The sequence below is a fragment of the Balaenoptera acutorostrata genome, chromosome 3 (genome assembly GCF_949987535.1).
Source record: "Balaenoptera acutorostrata chromosome 3, mBalAcu1.1, whole genome shotgun sequence".
In the NCBI taxonomy this organism is placed as follows: Eukaryota; Metazoa; Chordata; class Mammalia; order Artiodactyla; family Balaenopteridae; genus Balaenoptera; species Balaenoptera acutorostrata.
In genome coordinates this window covers 150,765,756-150,780,806 of record NC_080066.1, presented here as the reverse complement: position 1 = coordinate 150,780,806, position 15,051 = coordinate 150,765,756, and the positions used below count along the sequence as shown (strand labels likewise).

Genomic DNA, 15,051 nt, shown 5'->3' with positions numbered 1-15,051 from the left:
TCCTACCAGCTGTAAACCATTTAATACATACACACCTCTGTGTCCCTCCCACAGTATCTAGACCAGATCTTATCTGTACTATGGGTTTGAAGAACATTCGATTAATTAATGTTACACTAAGGCCTTTACGCAAAAGGACAACACGTGTCTATCTGCATTGTTCAGGCAATCTTTGGTTTAAAGAAAACTAAACCATATAGTGATTTTCAAGTGTTCAATACCAAGGATGACAAGACCTAACTTCCTTGAATTTTAAAATTGGGGAATCAGAGGATATGCGAAGAAAATTATTCATTTAACAGTCAAGGCCGTTTAGGCAGAAAACATTTGCGGAGCTATCAACCGTCAGTCAACCCTACACAGAACACAGACACGTACACGGCAGCGCCCCCAGCGTTTAACCAGATGCCTTACTTTGCGGTAGACTATCATATTTGGAGAACTCTCCTCTGGGTCTGCAATCCCCACTGTTCTTTGATCCCCGGATCCCTGAGCCATCCTGGGTGTCTTCACTCACACTGCAAAAATAAATAAACAGACCATTAAGACAGGAAAGAATTACACAAAGACATGCCATGCAAAGAACTAAGTATCTTTTGTCAGGTGGCATGGAAACAAAACGTGATGTAATTTCTTTTTTTTCCTCATTGCTTTAAGCAGTATTTTTTTAAGTTGGGGATAACTGTAGTCTTATTATCCACATACATTCTTCTAATTCCAAAGCAACATGTGTTTTTTTTAAATTTTCAGCCCAGAATCATGCACTCTAGGGGAGATCATACACCAATCTTAAATAATCTCCTGGAGATAGATGAAGCCACTCATTTTCATGTTGATTTTGTCTTATCAAAGCTCATTTTATGATTAATTCTATGCATTAAAATATGAATATTTTATCAAGGAATTGCAAATCAAAACCACAAGGAGATACCACTTTATACCCACTAGGATGGTTATAATAATTTTTTTAACTCAAATAAGCATTGGCAAGGATGTAGGGAAATCAGAACGCTTGTACATTGTTGGTAGGAATATAAAATGGTTCAGTCACCATGGAAAACAGTTTGCTGGCTCCTCAAAAAGTTAGAATTTACCACAGAATAGAATTTACCATATAACCTTGCAATTCTACTCTTAATAACTAAAAACAGGTATTCAAACCAATATTTGAACACTAATGTCCATCAGAGCAGCACTATTCACCGAAAAATGGAAATAACTCAATGTCCATCAACTGATGAATGGCTAAAAAAAATATAGTCTATCTCTACCATGGAAGGTAATTCAGCCATCCAAAGTAATAAAGTACTGCGGGGAGCTTCAAGATGGCGGAAGAGTAAGATGTGGAGATCACCTTCCTCCCCACAGATACATCAGAAATACATCTACATGTGGAACAACTCCTACAGAACACCTACTGAATGTTGGCAGAAGACCTCAGACCTCCCAAAAGGCAAGAAACTTCCCACGTACCTGGGTAGGGTAAAAGAAAAAAGAAAATACAGAGAAAAAAAAGAATAGGGACGGGACCTGCACCAGTAGGAGGGAGCTGTGAAGGAGGAAAGTTTTCCACACACTAGAAGCCCCTTCTGTGGCGGAGACAGCGGGTGGCGGATGGGGGAAGCTTCGGAGCCGCGGAGGAGAGCGCAGCCACAGGGTTGCAGAGGGCAAAGCGGAGAGATTCCTGCACAGAGGCTCGGCACCGAGCAGCACTCACCAGCCCGAGAGGCTTGTCTGCTCACCCGCCGGGGCGGGCGGGGGCTGGGAGCTGAGGCTCGGGCTTCAGTCGGATCCCAGGGAGAGGACTGGGGTTGGTTGCGTGAACACAGCCTGAAGGGGCTAGTGCGCCACAGCTAGCCGGGAGGGAGTCCGGGAAAAAGTCTGGAGCTGCCGGAGAGGCAAGAGACCATTGTTTCCGGGTGCACGAGGAGAGGGGATTCAGAGCACCGCCTAAACGAGCTCCAGAGACAGGCGCGAGCCGCGGCTATCAGCGCGGACCCCAGAGACGGGCATGAGACGCTAAGGCTGCTGCTGCCGCCACCAAGAAGCCCGTGTGCAAGCACAGGTCACTCTCCACACCTCCCCTCATGGGAGCCCGTGCGGCCTACCACTGCCAGGGTCCCATGATCCAGGGACAACTTCCCCGGGAGAACGCACGGCGCGCCTCAGGCTGCTGCAACGTCACGCCGGCCTCTGACGCCACAGGCTTGCCCCGCCTCCGTACCCCTCCCTCCCCCCGGCCTGAGCGAGCCAGAGCCCCCAGATCAGCAGCTCCTTTAACCCCGTCCTGTCTGAGCGAAGAATAGACGCCCTCAGGCGACCTACACGCAGAGGCAGGGCCAAATCCAAAGCTGAACCCCAGGAGCTGTGTGCGAGCAAAGAAGAGAAAGGGAAATCTCTCCCAGCAGCCTCAGAAGCAGCAGATTAAAGCTCCACAACTTGATGTACCTGCATCTGTGGAATACCTGAATAGACAACGAATCATCCCAAATTGAGGAGGTGGACTTTGGGAGCAATGATATATATATATTTTTTCCCTTTTTCCCTTTTTGTGAGTGTGTATGTGTATGCTTCTGTGTGTGATTTTGTCTGTATAGCTTTGCTTTTACCATTTGTCCTAGGGTTCTGTCTGTCCTTTTTTTTTTTTTTTTTTTAAAGTATAGATTTTAGCACTTGTTATCATTGGTGGATTTGGTTTGGTTGCTCTCTTCTTTCTTTCTTTTTTTTTATTACTTTAAAAAAAATTTTTTAATAATTATTTTTTATTTTAATAACTGTATTTTACTTTATTCTATTTTATCTTCTTCTTTCTTTCTTTCTTTTTTTTCTCCCTTTTATTCTGAGCCGTGTAGAGGACAGGCTCTTGGTGCTCCAGCCAGGCGTCAGGGCTGTGCTTCTGAGGTGGGAGAGCCAAGTTCAGGACACTGGTCCACAAGAGACCTCCCAGCTCCACGTAATATCAAACGGCGAAAATCTCCCAGAGATCTCCATCTCAACGCCAAGACCCAGCTCCACTCAATGACCAGCAAGCTACAGTGCTGGACACCCTATGCCAAACAACTAGCAAGACAGGAACACAACCCCATCCATTAGCAGAGAGGCTGCCTAAACCCATAATAAGGCCACAGACGCCCCAAAACACACCACCAGACGTGGACATGCCCACCAGAAAGACAAGATCCAGCCTCATCCACCAGAACACAGGCACTAGGTCCCCTCCACCAGGAAGCCTACACAACCCAATTAACCAACCTTACCCACTGGGGACAGACACCAAAAACAACGGGAACTACGAACCTGCAGCCTGCGAAAAGGAGACCCCAAACACAGTAAGTTAAGCAAAATGAGAAGACAGAGAAACACACAGCAGATGAAGGAGCAAGGCAAAAACCCACCAGACCTAACAAATGAAGAGGAAATAGGCAGTCTACCTGAAAAAGAATTCAGAATAATAATAGTAAAGTTGATCCAAACCCTTGGAAATAGAATGGAGAAAATACAAGAAACGTTTAACAAGGACCTATAAGAACAAAAGAGCAAACAAACAGTGATGAACAACAGAATAAATGAAATTTAAAATTCTCTAGAAGGGATCAATAGAAGAATAACTGAGGCAGAAGAATGGATAAGTAACCTGGAAGATAAAATAGTGGAAACAACTACTGCAGAGCAGAATAAAGAAAAAAGAATGAAAAGAATTGAGGACAGTCTCAGAGACCTCTCAGACAACATTAAACGCACCAACATTCAAATTATAGGGGTCCCAGAAGAAGAAGAGAAAAATAAAGAAACTGAGAAAATATTTGAAGATATTATAGTTGAAAACTTCCCTAATATGGGAAAGGAAATAGTTATTCAAGTCCAGGAAGCACAGAGAGTCCAATACAGGATAAACCCAAGGAGAAACATGCCAAGACACATATTAATCAAACTATCAAAAATTAAATACAAAGAACAAATATTAAAAGCAGCAAGGGAAAAACAACAAATAACACACAAGGGAATCCCCATAAGGTTAACAGCTGATCTTTCAGCAGAAACTCTGCAGGCCAGAAGGGAGTGGCAGGACATACTTAAAGTATTTAAGGAGAAAAACCTACAACAAAGATTACTCTACCCAGCAAGGATCTCATTCAGATTTGACAGAGAATTAAAACCTTTACAGACAAGCAAAAGCTAACAGAATTCAGCACCACCAAACCACCTTTACAACAAATGCTAAAGGAACTTCTCTAGGCAGGAAACACAAGGGAAGGAAAAAACCTACAATAACAAACCCAAAACAATTAAGAAAATGGTAATAGGAACATACATATCAATAATTACCTTAAATGTAAATGGATTAAATGCTCCAACCAAAAGACATAGATTGGCTGAATGCATACAAAAACAAGACCTGTACATATACTGTCTACAAGAGACCCACTTCAGACCTAGGGACATATACAGACTGAAAGTGAGGGGATGGAAAAAGATATTCCATGCAAATGGAAATCAAAAGAAAGCTGGAGCAGCAATTCTCATATCAGACAAAACGGACTTTAAAACAAAGACAATTACAAGAGACAAAGAAGGACACTGCATAATGATCAAGGGATCAATCCAAGAAGAAGATATAACAATTGTAAATATTTAGGCACCCAACATAGGAGGACCTCAATACATAAGACAAATACTAACAGCCATAAAAGGGGAAATCAACAGTAACACAATCATAGTAGGGGACTTCAACACCCCACTTTCACCAACAGACAGATCATCCAAAATGAAAATAAATAAGGAAACAAGCTTTAAATGATACATTAAACAAGATGGACTTAATTGATATTCATAGGACATTCCACCCAAAAACAACAGAATACACATTCTTCTCAAGTGCTCATGGAACATTCTCCAGGATAGATCATATCTTGGGTCACAAATCAAGCCTTGGTAAATTTAAGAAAATTGAAATCATATCAAGTATTTTTTCCGACCACAACGCTATGAGACTACATATCAATTACAGGAAAAAATCTGTAAAAAATACAAACACATGGAGGCTAAACAATACACTACTTAATAACCAAGAGATCACTGAAGAAATCAAAGAGGAAATCAAAAAATACCTAGAAACAAATGACAATGAAAACATGATGACCCAAAACGTATGGGATGCAGCAAAAGCAGTTCTAAGAGGGAAGTTTATAGCAATACAATCTTACCTCAGGAAACAAGAAACATCTCAAATAAACACCCTAACCTTACATCTAAAGCAATTAGAGAAAGAAGAACAAAAAAACCCTCCAAAATTAGCAGAAGGAAAGAAATCATAAAGACCAGATCAGAAATAAATGAAAAAGAAATGAAGGAAACGATAGCAAAGATCAATAAAACTAAACGCTCTGGGGCTTCCCTGGTGGCGCAGTGGTTGAGAGTCTGCCTGCCAATGCGGGGGACATGGGTCCGAGCCCTGGTCTGGGGGGATCCCACGTGCCGTGGAGCGGCTGGGCCCATGAGCCACAATTACTGAGCCTGCGCGTCTGGAGCCTGTGCTCCGCAACGGGAGAGGCCGCGATAGTGAGAGGCCCGCGCACCGCAATGAAGAGTGGCCCCCGCTTGCCGCGACTGGAGAGGGCCCTTGTGCAGAGGTGAGGACCCAGCACAGCCATAAATTAATTAATTAATTAATTAATTTTTTAAAAAAACTAGCTGTTTATCCTCAAGCAACCACTCTCTTTAAAAAAAAAAACAAAAACTAAACGCTGGTTCTTTGAGAAGATAAACAAAATTGATAAACCATTAGCCAGACTCATCAAGAAAAACAAGGAGAAGACTCAAATCAATAGAATTAGAAATGAAACAGGAGAAGTAACAACTGACACTGCAGAAATACAAAGGATCATGAGAGATTACTACAAGCAACTATATGCCAATAAAATGGACAACCTGGAAGAAATGGACAAATTCTTAGAAATGCACAACCTTCCGAGACTGAACCAGGAAGAAATAGAAAATATGAACACACCAATCACAAGCACTGAAATTGAAACTGTGATTAAAAATCTTCCAACAAACAAAAGTCCAGGACCACATGGCTTCACAGGTGAATTCTATCAAACATTTAGAGAAGAGCTAACACCTATCCTTCTCAAACTCTTCCAAAATATAGCAGAGGGAGGAACACTCCCAAAATCATTCTATGAGGCCACCATCACCCTGATACCAAAACCAGACAAAGATGTCACAAAGAAAGAAAACTACAGGCCAATATCACTGATGAACATAGATGCAAAAATCCTCAACAAAATACTAGCAAACACAATCCAACAACACAGTAAAAGGATCATATATCATGATCAAGTGGGGTTTATCCCAGGAATGCAAGGATTCTTCAATATATGCAATTCAATCAATGTGATACACCATATTAACAAATTGAAGAATAAAAACCATATAATTATCTCAATAGATGCAGAGAAAGCGTTCAACAAAATTCAATACCCATTTATGATAAAAACCCTCCAGAAAGTAGGCATAGAGGGAACTTTCCTCAACATAATAAAGGCCATATATGACAAACCCACAACCAACATTGTCCTCAATGGTGAAAAACTGAAACCATTTCCACTAAGATCAGGAACGAGACAAGGTTGTCCACTCTCACCACTATTATTCAACATAGTTTTGGAAGTTTTAGCCACAGCAATCAGAGAAGAAAAACAAATAAAAGGAATCCAAATCGGAAAAGAAGTAAAGTTGTCACTGTTTGCAGATGACATGATACTATACATAGAGAATCCTAAAGATGCTACCAGAAAACTACTAGAGCTAATCAATGAATTTGGTAAAGTGGCAGGATACAAAATTAATGCACAGAAATCTCTTGCATTCCTATACACTAATGATGAAAAATCTGAAAGTGAAATTAAGAAAACACTCCCATTTACCACTGCAACAAAAAGAATAAAATATCTAGGAATAAACCTACCTAAGGAGACAAAAGACCTGTATTTTGTACACACCATTGTAAAGCAATTATACTCCAATCAAGATTTTTTAAAAACAAACAAACAAAGTAACAAAGTACTGATACACTTTACAACATAGATCAACCTTGAAAACATTATACTAAGTAAAAGAAACCAGACATAAAAGGTCACTGCTAAGGACTGAATATTTATGTCCCCTTAAAATTTATATGTTGAAATCCTAACCCCAAATCTGATGGTATTAGGAGGTAGAGCCTTTGGGATTTGATTAGATCATGAGGGCAGAGCCCTCATGACTGGGATTTGTGTCCTTATAAAAGAGATCCCAGAGAGCTCCCTTCTACCATGTGAGGACACAGTGAGAAGAAAGCCATCTATGAACGAGGAAGTGGGTTCTCACCACACACCAAATCTGCTTAAGCCTTGATCTTGGACTTCCCAGTCTCTAGAATGGTGAGAAATAAATTTCTATTGTTTATAAGCCACTCAGTCTACAGTATTCTATTATAGCAGCCTGAGTGGACTAAGACAGTCCTATATTGTACAATTCCATTTACACGAAATATCTAGAATAGGGAAATCTATAGAGACAGAGAGCAGATTCGTAGTTACCAGCAGCTGGGGTGGGAGGAGGGAATGGAATGGCTGCTTAATGGATATGGGGTCTCCTTTAGGGATGAGGAAAACATTTTTGAACTAGGTAGAGGCGATGTCTGCAGAACATTGTGAATGTATTAAATGCCACTGAAATGTATGCTTTAAAATTAATTTTAAGTTATGTGAATTTCATCTCAATTAAGAAGAATGAATTTTTCTAATTTGACCTTTTTTTTTTTAACAGCCTGAAAAGACAGCAGTGAGACAATGACAGCATATGGAATTTTTGAGTTAAAGAAGCAAGTTCAATTCTTGGTATGATGCACTATTTGCTGGGTGACCTCGAACAAGTTAAATAACCTGTTGGGTTCCCTTTGTTACTTTCCTTTTAAAGTGAACATGTTGAATGCCTGTTATGTGCCCAGAACCATGCCAAGTCACCTTCCCCTACATTGCTCTCATCAGTAAAATGTGAATTCCAGTGAGTACTCACAGGTAAGGGTCAAATAAATCGAGTGTAAAGTATTATATAAAGCCATTAAAGTCCTATACAAATGTTATCACTAATCTAAGAGCCTGCCTGGGTTATTTGCACAAAATTCAGAGGCTTTTCATCAAAGAAACCTCTATAAATACCATACTTGACAGAAAAGGCCATTTCAATTTAAAATAAAAACTCAGGAAACATTTTATTATAAAATAAGTTGGTACCAAAGGTCATCCTGTAAAAACAAATTTCGGCGGAAGATGGGGAAGAGATAGGAATTTATAATTTAAGCTAAGAATTTAATTGCCCCAAGTATCCCATTTGAATAATGTTGCTTGTTTTCTTCATCATTTATGAATCAGGGTGCATTTTAAAAGTTAGATTACAAGCAAAAATAAAGAGCGTCATTCTATTATCTCTACCCACTGTAATATCAGTATTTCTATGAATATTGTACTACATGAAAACACTCATTATTATTCTAATCAGTAGCTTTTAAAGTTAAATGAACAGCACACTGTTTCATTTTTCAACAACTACTTATTTACCTACTCTTTTGCCTGAACACAGAATATGACACAGCATGAAAAACAAAATCTGAGCCCATTTATGTATCTCATTTATCTGCATAACAGAGTCATCTTGGGTTTCTATTGCTTTATTTTAAAACGAACACTTTCACTTTAATGAGCATATTATCTTCCACCCAGAAAACTGTGCAATAATAGCAAGTTTGGAAATGAAACAATCGTGAAACAATCATGTCAGCCCTCCTTTCGCCTTTCCCTGGCCACCCTTCCACCCCCAAGAGCAACATTCCTGTGTGTTAAAACAGGCTGGTGTCCCAGGCTCTGGACTTTAGACTGCTCAGTAAATGTACATAGCCTCTACGTTTGAACTTTAGTGAGTCTAATATGTAGTAGAAAAGCTTCTATTTTTGGTTCCTCTATCAACTCGTTTTGAAATTCAGACGAGTCATTTAACTTTTCTGTGTCTAGAAAGAAGCATTTCTAAAATAGTGATGCAACCACTTTCTAGTCTACATGTCAACAGATGTTAGAGAGTACTAGATGTGAAACCTACACAGGTAAGGATGTTCTAATTAAATCATTGACTATAGAGCTGGGTTCCTAAAATTAAAGAACTAGATTTTCATTCACTACAACATAGTATAAATATTTATTTTTAAATGAAGTACAATAAAAATGAAGTAGGAGTACTTTAAATTTAGTGGTGGAGAAAAACAAAACCTTCTTTAGGTTACTTAGATATACATGTATATACGTACAGTAAATAATATAGGGACTTTTAATATTTGTGAATGTTCTTCTGAAAACACACAACTACATTTCAATAGAAAGAAAACACGTTAGTAATAATATTTTTCTCTAGTCGCTTTCAACTAACAGAAAAGGAAAACTGCAAATGTGTTACAACCACGCATTTCACAATCTCCGAGACACGACAGCTTAGTGGCGACAAGCTGGCCTCTCTCATCAGACAGATCTATGTCTCTGTGTCTCAATCCAGGTTCCACTCACTAGCTGTGTGGTCTGAGGCAAGTTACTTCACGTCTCTGTGCCTTTATTTCCTTATCTGTCACAAACCGCAGTCCCAGCATAGTTGAAAACCCTCTGAACTGAGAAGCCTGGATCCCCCACCTGATCTGCAACTAACTAGCTGTTGGAACCAGGTCAAGTCACAGCCCCAGTGGACATTAGCTATACATCCTTAGTATTCCAGCTCCGTCCTAGAACCTCAGAATTTCAAATTTCTAACTTTTCTTCAGAGACTCACCAGAATGTTCCATGCCACCTCTCTTCCATCATCGCTGCTTATATGCTAGCTCTTCTCCTCTAATCATGACGATGCTCATGCTGAACTTCTCAAAGAATCACCAAACTGGTAAGCTAGAGCATCCCCTCCCAGACTCAGCATCCCTCCCCGTGGAGCAATTCCTGTAATACTACCACCCACCACTAGGTGCCGTGGGACTCAACGTTTAATCTTGGAGCAAACACTGAGAATCCAATTGCACAAAGCTCCATGCTTTGTGCTGGAGATATAAAGATAAATCAGACACAGATCGTCTCTCCTTAAAATGTTCAGAGTCCAGGAGGGGTGACACATGTCCAAAAATGCAGGGCACTGTAATATGTGGGTGCTCAGTAATGACAGCACAGAGCAGGAAGAGGCGGCAACTACAATCAAAGCAGAAGGATGAACAGGAGTCTGGGGGAGGCAGAAGAGGCCCTTCCAGCCTGGGTCCCAACACAGGTATGAACATCTGAAGCCGCAGAAGTGGTAGACACCCGGGAGGAAAAAAAACATGACGATGATCTGATCTCAAGGAGATTAAGTGGAAGACAGTCAAATGTGGAGAGTGAAATAACAGGGATTTGCACCTAGCTGAATTCATATGACTTTGCTCACTTGTTTATCAGGGACCTCCACTGCTAGAGAGCCAGTTCTACCTGGGCAGAGTCTTTGTCGGTGGGCTTTACCCCTCTATTCCTGGCACCTAGAAGGTACTCAAACTTTTTTTTTTAATTAATTAATTTATTTATTTATTTATTTTTGACTGCATTGGGTCTTGGTTGCTGCGCGCGGGCTTTCTCTAGTTGCGGCAAGCGGGGGCTACTCTTCGCTGTGGTGCGCGGGCTTCTCATTGAGGTGGCTTCTCTTGTTGCAGAGCACAGGCTCTACGCGCATGGGCTTCAGTAGTTGTGGCGCACAGGCTCAGTAGCTGTGGCTCGCGGGCTTAGCTGCACCACGGCATGTGGGATCTTTCCGGACCAGGGCTCGAACCAGTGTCTCCGGCATTGGCAGGCAGATTCTTAATATTTTTAATGAATGACAGAACTGATAAGATTTCACTAAGATGCAGTGTACTCCATCTAGAACACTCATCTGGTTAACAAGCCATTAAAACTGCTCAGCAAAGAAGGCTCTTTATCAACATAGACCTAGAGATGGAATCACACATGAAGATTTCCCCCAGGGTTTATTGACATGGACCAGCCCTGAACTCAGGGATCCACTTTTGGAAAGCAATTTAGATCAGAAGGAATATGTGGGAGGGTGGAAAGTATAGTGAGGAGGGACCCGGTGAATAACAGAACAATTGAGCATCTATGACTCAAACTCTGATTAGTAAATCTTTTGAAAGTCAGGACTGCAATTCACTGCAAACTTACATTGCATTTGTAGCTTCAGTTACAACAAATGCCAGCTGTTTTCCTTTGTAATGCCAGCCCCTTAGCAAGCAAAGCCTAGGGTCCAGCAGATAATGATGCTGAGCAGGGCAGGTAGGAAGGACCTCCATGATGTGGAAAAGGGAGGGGCTTTGAAGTCAGACCAGGAATCGCATCTCAGCTCTGGCCACACCAAGGCTGCTGTGTGGCCTTTGGCAATTGATTCCTCCACCCTAAACTTCCAGCTCTTCACCTGGAAGCAGAGAACCCTCTACTTTGCAGGGTTGCTTTTGAAGAGGGAATAAAACAAGTCACACGAATTTCCTTGGCACTGAATGAATTGTTGCAACTGACCAGCCGTCTTATTTTTGGCCAGTGTTTGGCCAAGTGAAATTGCCAGGCCACTGACATCAGAATCATTGGAGAAAGCCTTCCTCCTCCTCAGGTATTCTGACTCAGTGCATCTGAGATGGAGCCATTAGCAGTTTCACAAGCTTCTCGGGTGATCCTGATACACAACTAAGCAGCAGACCACTACAATTACACTACAACGCCACTAAAACCAGCATCACACGCAGCAAGAAGCCCTACACATCATGCTCGCCACTTCTAGCGTCCAGCCCTTGAAACCCTACTCAGGGAAATACCTTTCAGGAGAGGCAACCAAACCGTGCTTGTAATATTAGTCTGAATATTTATGCTGCCACATAAGAATTTCTGTTGGTGCTATTTCCTCCCCTCCGTGTTATATCCAATTCACATTGTTTGCCTCAGCCCATTAAAACCCAGTGGATATTTTTTCTGACATCAGCAATGTTAAGTACTTCAGAAAAAAAAAAAATTTACAAGATGTGTGCTAGCTCAGTAGTACAAGCTTGTTTATACAGCTCTAATCTGACTGAGTGGGCAGGAACCTCAAGAGGGAAGAAAGAAGAGCAATAGCTCTAAAGAACAAATAACTCTTTCTATTACTGCAGAGTCTGCCAACTTGACGTCTCCTATATACTCAAAGTTCAGACGCTCCATGACAGCTCAAGTGTCTGTTTCAAGTAATGCACCAAAGATCTGAAAACAAGGCACTAGAGCTCAGCCCCTAGGGCCCAATGCTGCTGGCAATGCCAGGCACCCAGTATTTTACTAGACTGTAATCACTTGATCATTTTAGGACTTCAGCTAGAACTCAGGGGTTCCCAAAAGCTGGTCCAAGGACCTGAACCAGACTAGGAGCCTCAGAGTCACTGGAGAGGGGGGCAGATTATAAAGATACATGTTCTTGGTTCCCAGGCTCCAGAAATTCTGATCCAGTAGGCCTAGGATGGTCCGTGGAGATTTATAAATGAAACGTTCCCCAGGTGATTTGGAAGAACAGTCAGGATTGGGAACTAGTGACCTAGATTCCACGGAGCCTGCCTTCTCTTCGCCTGATCCCTTCATCCCGCCCCATGCTGCCGACAGTCTGGGCAGCCATGCTGAGGTGGGGCTCCTTTAACTTCCCTTGAATTTGGCCAGAAACTCACTGTGATGGATAAAGCCAGGGTCCTGAGGTCAAAGAACTGGCTCTCAGTCCCGGCCATGCCACTTAAGAGCTGTGTGACCATGAACAGCGTATTGCTATGCTTATTTAGCCTCTCCGAGCCTTGGTTTCCTCATCCATAAAATGGAACAAATACTCATCACCTGTACCAGTGGTTCTCCGCCCTCCCTGCTCATTAGAATCACCCAGATGATGACAGAAACTCTAACAGGTGGATGTTATCACTCCCACGCTACAGATGAGAAAACTGAAGCTTGAGAACATGGGTCACTTGCCCAAAGTATTAATAAAACAGCTTGTCAGCCAAGAATCTAGAATTCAAATCCAGGACTGACTGCAATACCCACAGAGTTTCCAATAGGGCAGGTTGGTCTCCAGTGAAATCACTGATACACAGTATTTAAAACAAAATTTTGTAAATATACAAATTTCAGTATATACTTAAATATACAGTATTTAGCACCTATAGACTAATTATAGCATACTCAGTAGCCGGTACTTCTGGTACATAGTACAACTGGTACATAGTAAGTTCTCAACGATTTAATGGGTCTTTCCTTCTTCTTGCTAGTGTATCAGTGAAGGTGACATCCCCACACCAATCCTACCTGAAGACATAGGAATAAATACAATCTTCCCTAAGTTGCTTGGCTGCCTGACAGCCTAAACAAACTAATCTACCAAAGCTACTTGTAAAGAAAATTATTTTTGCAATCCTTCTATTAAACAAAAGTCCTAAAAAACATTCAGCTGGGAGGGAGAAGTGGAAAGTTCTTCACATAACAGGATGCGCTTGGCTGTGTCATGTGCCTCACAGTCTATTACTGCAGTCGCTGCTTGAAGTTCAGGTCCACCAGGAATCCTCTCTTACCAGGGGCTTTGAACTCCACACAGCTCTGGACACGCAGAGCCCGCCACCTCCTCACTGACTCCTTCTGCCTTCTGAATTCTTCTTCTGTGAACAGCATGCCCACTATGTCCTTCCACCTCCTCTCTGAACTCCGACCTTCTGTGACCTTCATGGAACCCTGGCTTCCCCCAAAGACATCCCCTCCCTGAAGCCTAGTTGTCTTCACCCCACCTATCTCAAGACCAAGAAGTAAAGCAAGCATTCTCCTGGTTCTCCACTGCTGCTTCAAATGATTTCCCGCCCGTCTTCCTACACAAACCCCTGCCCTCATGACATTCGGACCATCTGGCCATGCCACTGTCTACCCATTCTCACTGCTATTTCCTACCTCTCTCCTGTTAAGCCTTTCCATTTCCTAAAGATTCCAGCTTCGAGGTCTCAGAGGTTTTCTCCATCCCTTGGTCAACCTCAGTGACTTTAACATTAGAGCCAAAGCTGGTTTCTCCACCCTTTTCTTTCCTCATCTGAACCCTTTTCCTTCATCCCTCCTCCTCAGCTACCATCTTGCAAAGCCACATGCGGAACCTTGCCATCGCTGGTGACTGTACCACCTCAAATCCCAACACAAGTTGAGAAGGTACACTCTGTCCACTGCCCCTCTTTCCAGATCACTTATTGAACATTCTCTACAAATATTCAATCTATTTCAACCACACCTTTGGTACTATTCATTACTGCTCTTCACTCTGCCTTCACTTTCTTCTCCCCCTGGCTCCGTCATTATAATCACTCATCATCAGTCCTTTGCAAATATCCTCAACTTCCTCACCTCCCCCTTTCTGTGTCATATTTCCTGACAAAACTCCAACACCGAGGGAACCCAACTTTCTGCCATATGATATCCAAGCTCACATCCGAGCAGGTGAATGCTTTGGGGTGGGGAGGAAATCACTCACCAGGCTGACAAGCTGCATTTAAAATTTTTTTTAAAATTATTTATTTATTTATTTATTTATGGCTGTGTTGGGTCTTCGTTTCTGTGCGAGGGCTTTCTCTAGTTGCAGCAAGCGGGGGCCACTCTTCATCACGGTGCGCGGGCCTCTCACCATCGTGGCCTCTCTTGTTGCGGAGCACAGGCTCCAGACGCGCAGGCTCAGTAGTTGTGGCTCATGGGCCCAGCTGCTCCGCAGCATGTGGGATCTTCCCAGACCAGGGCTCGAACCTGTGTCCCCTGCATTAGCAGGCAGATTCTCAACCACTGTGCCACCAGGGAAGCCCACAAGCTGCATTTTAAATTCATGAGTGCAAACTTTAAGTGAGTTAGCCATAAATAAATGAATAAATAAGTAAATTAGTTAGTTAGTTCGTCAACACTGACCACCAAACCTAAAAGGTTTTCCTGTCAAGCTTGCTCTCTC

General features: G+C 42.1%; 1 protein-coding gene across 4 annotated transcripts in view; it reads right to left on the bottom strand.

The window, feature by feature from the left end:
* The window catches only part of RGS6 (regulator of G protein signaling 6), a 597,551-nt gene that overhangs the window by 566,628 nt on the left and 15,872 nt on the right, over positions 1 to 15,051 (bottom strand). For all 4 annotated transcript variants that reach the window (XM_007184397.2, XM_057544118.1, XM_007184399.2 and 1 more), the window contains exon 2: positions 415 to 518. In XM_007184397.2, coding sequence (XP_007184459.1) covers positions 415 to 498 — 84 coding nt within the window. In that variant the 5' untranslated portion in view covers positions 499 to 518. The remainder of the gene's footprint in view (positions 1 to 414; positions 519 to 15,051) is intronic.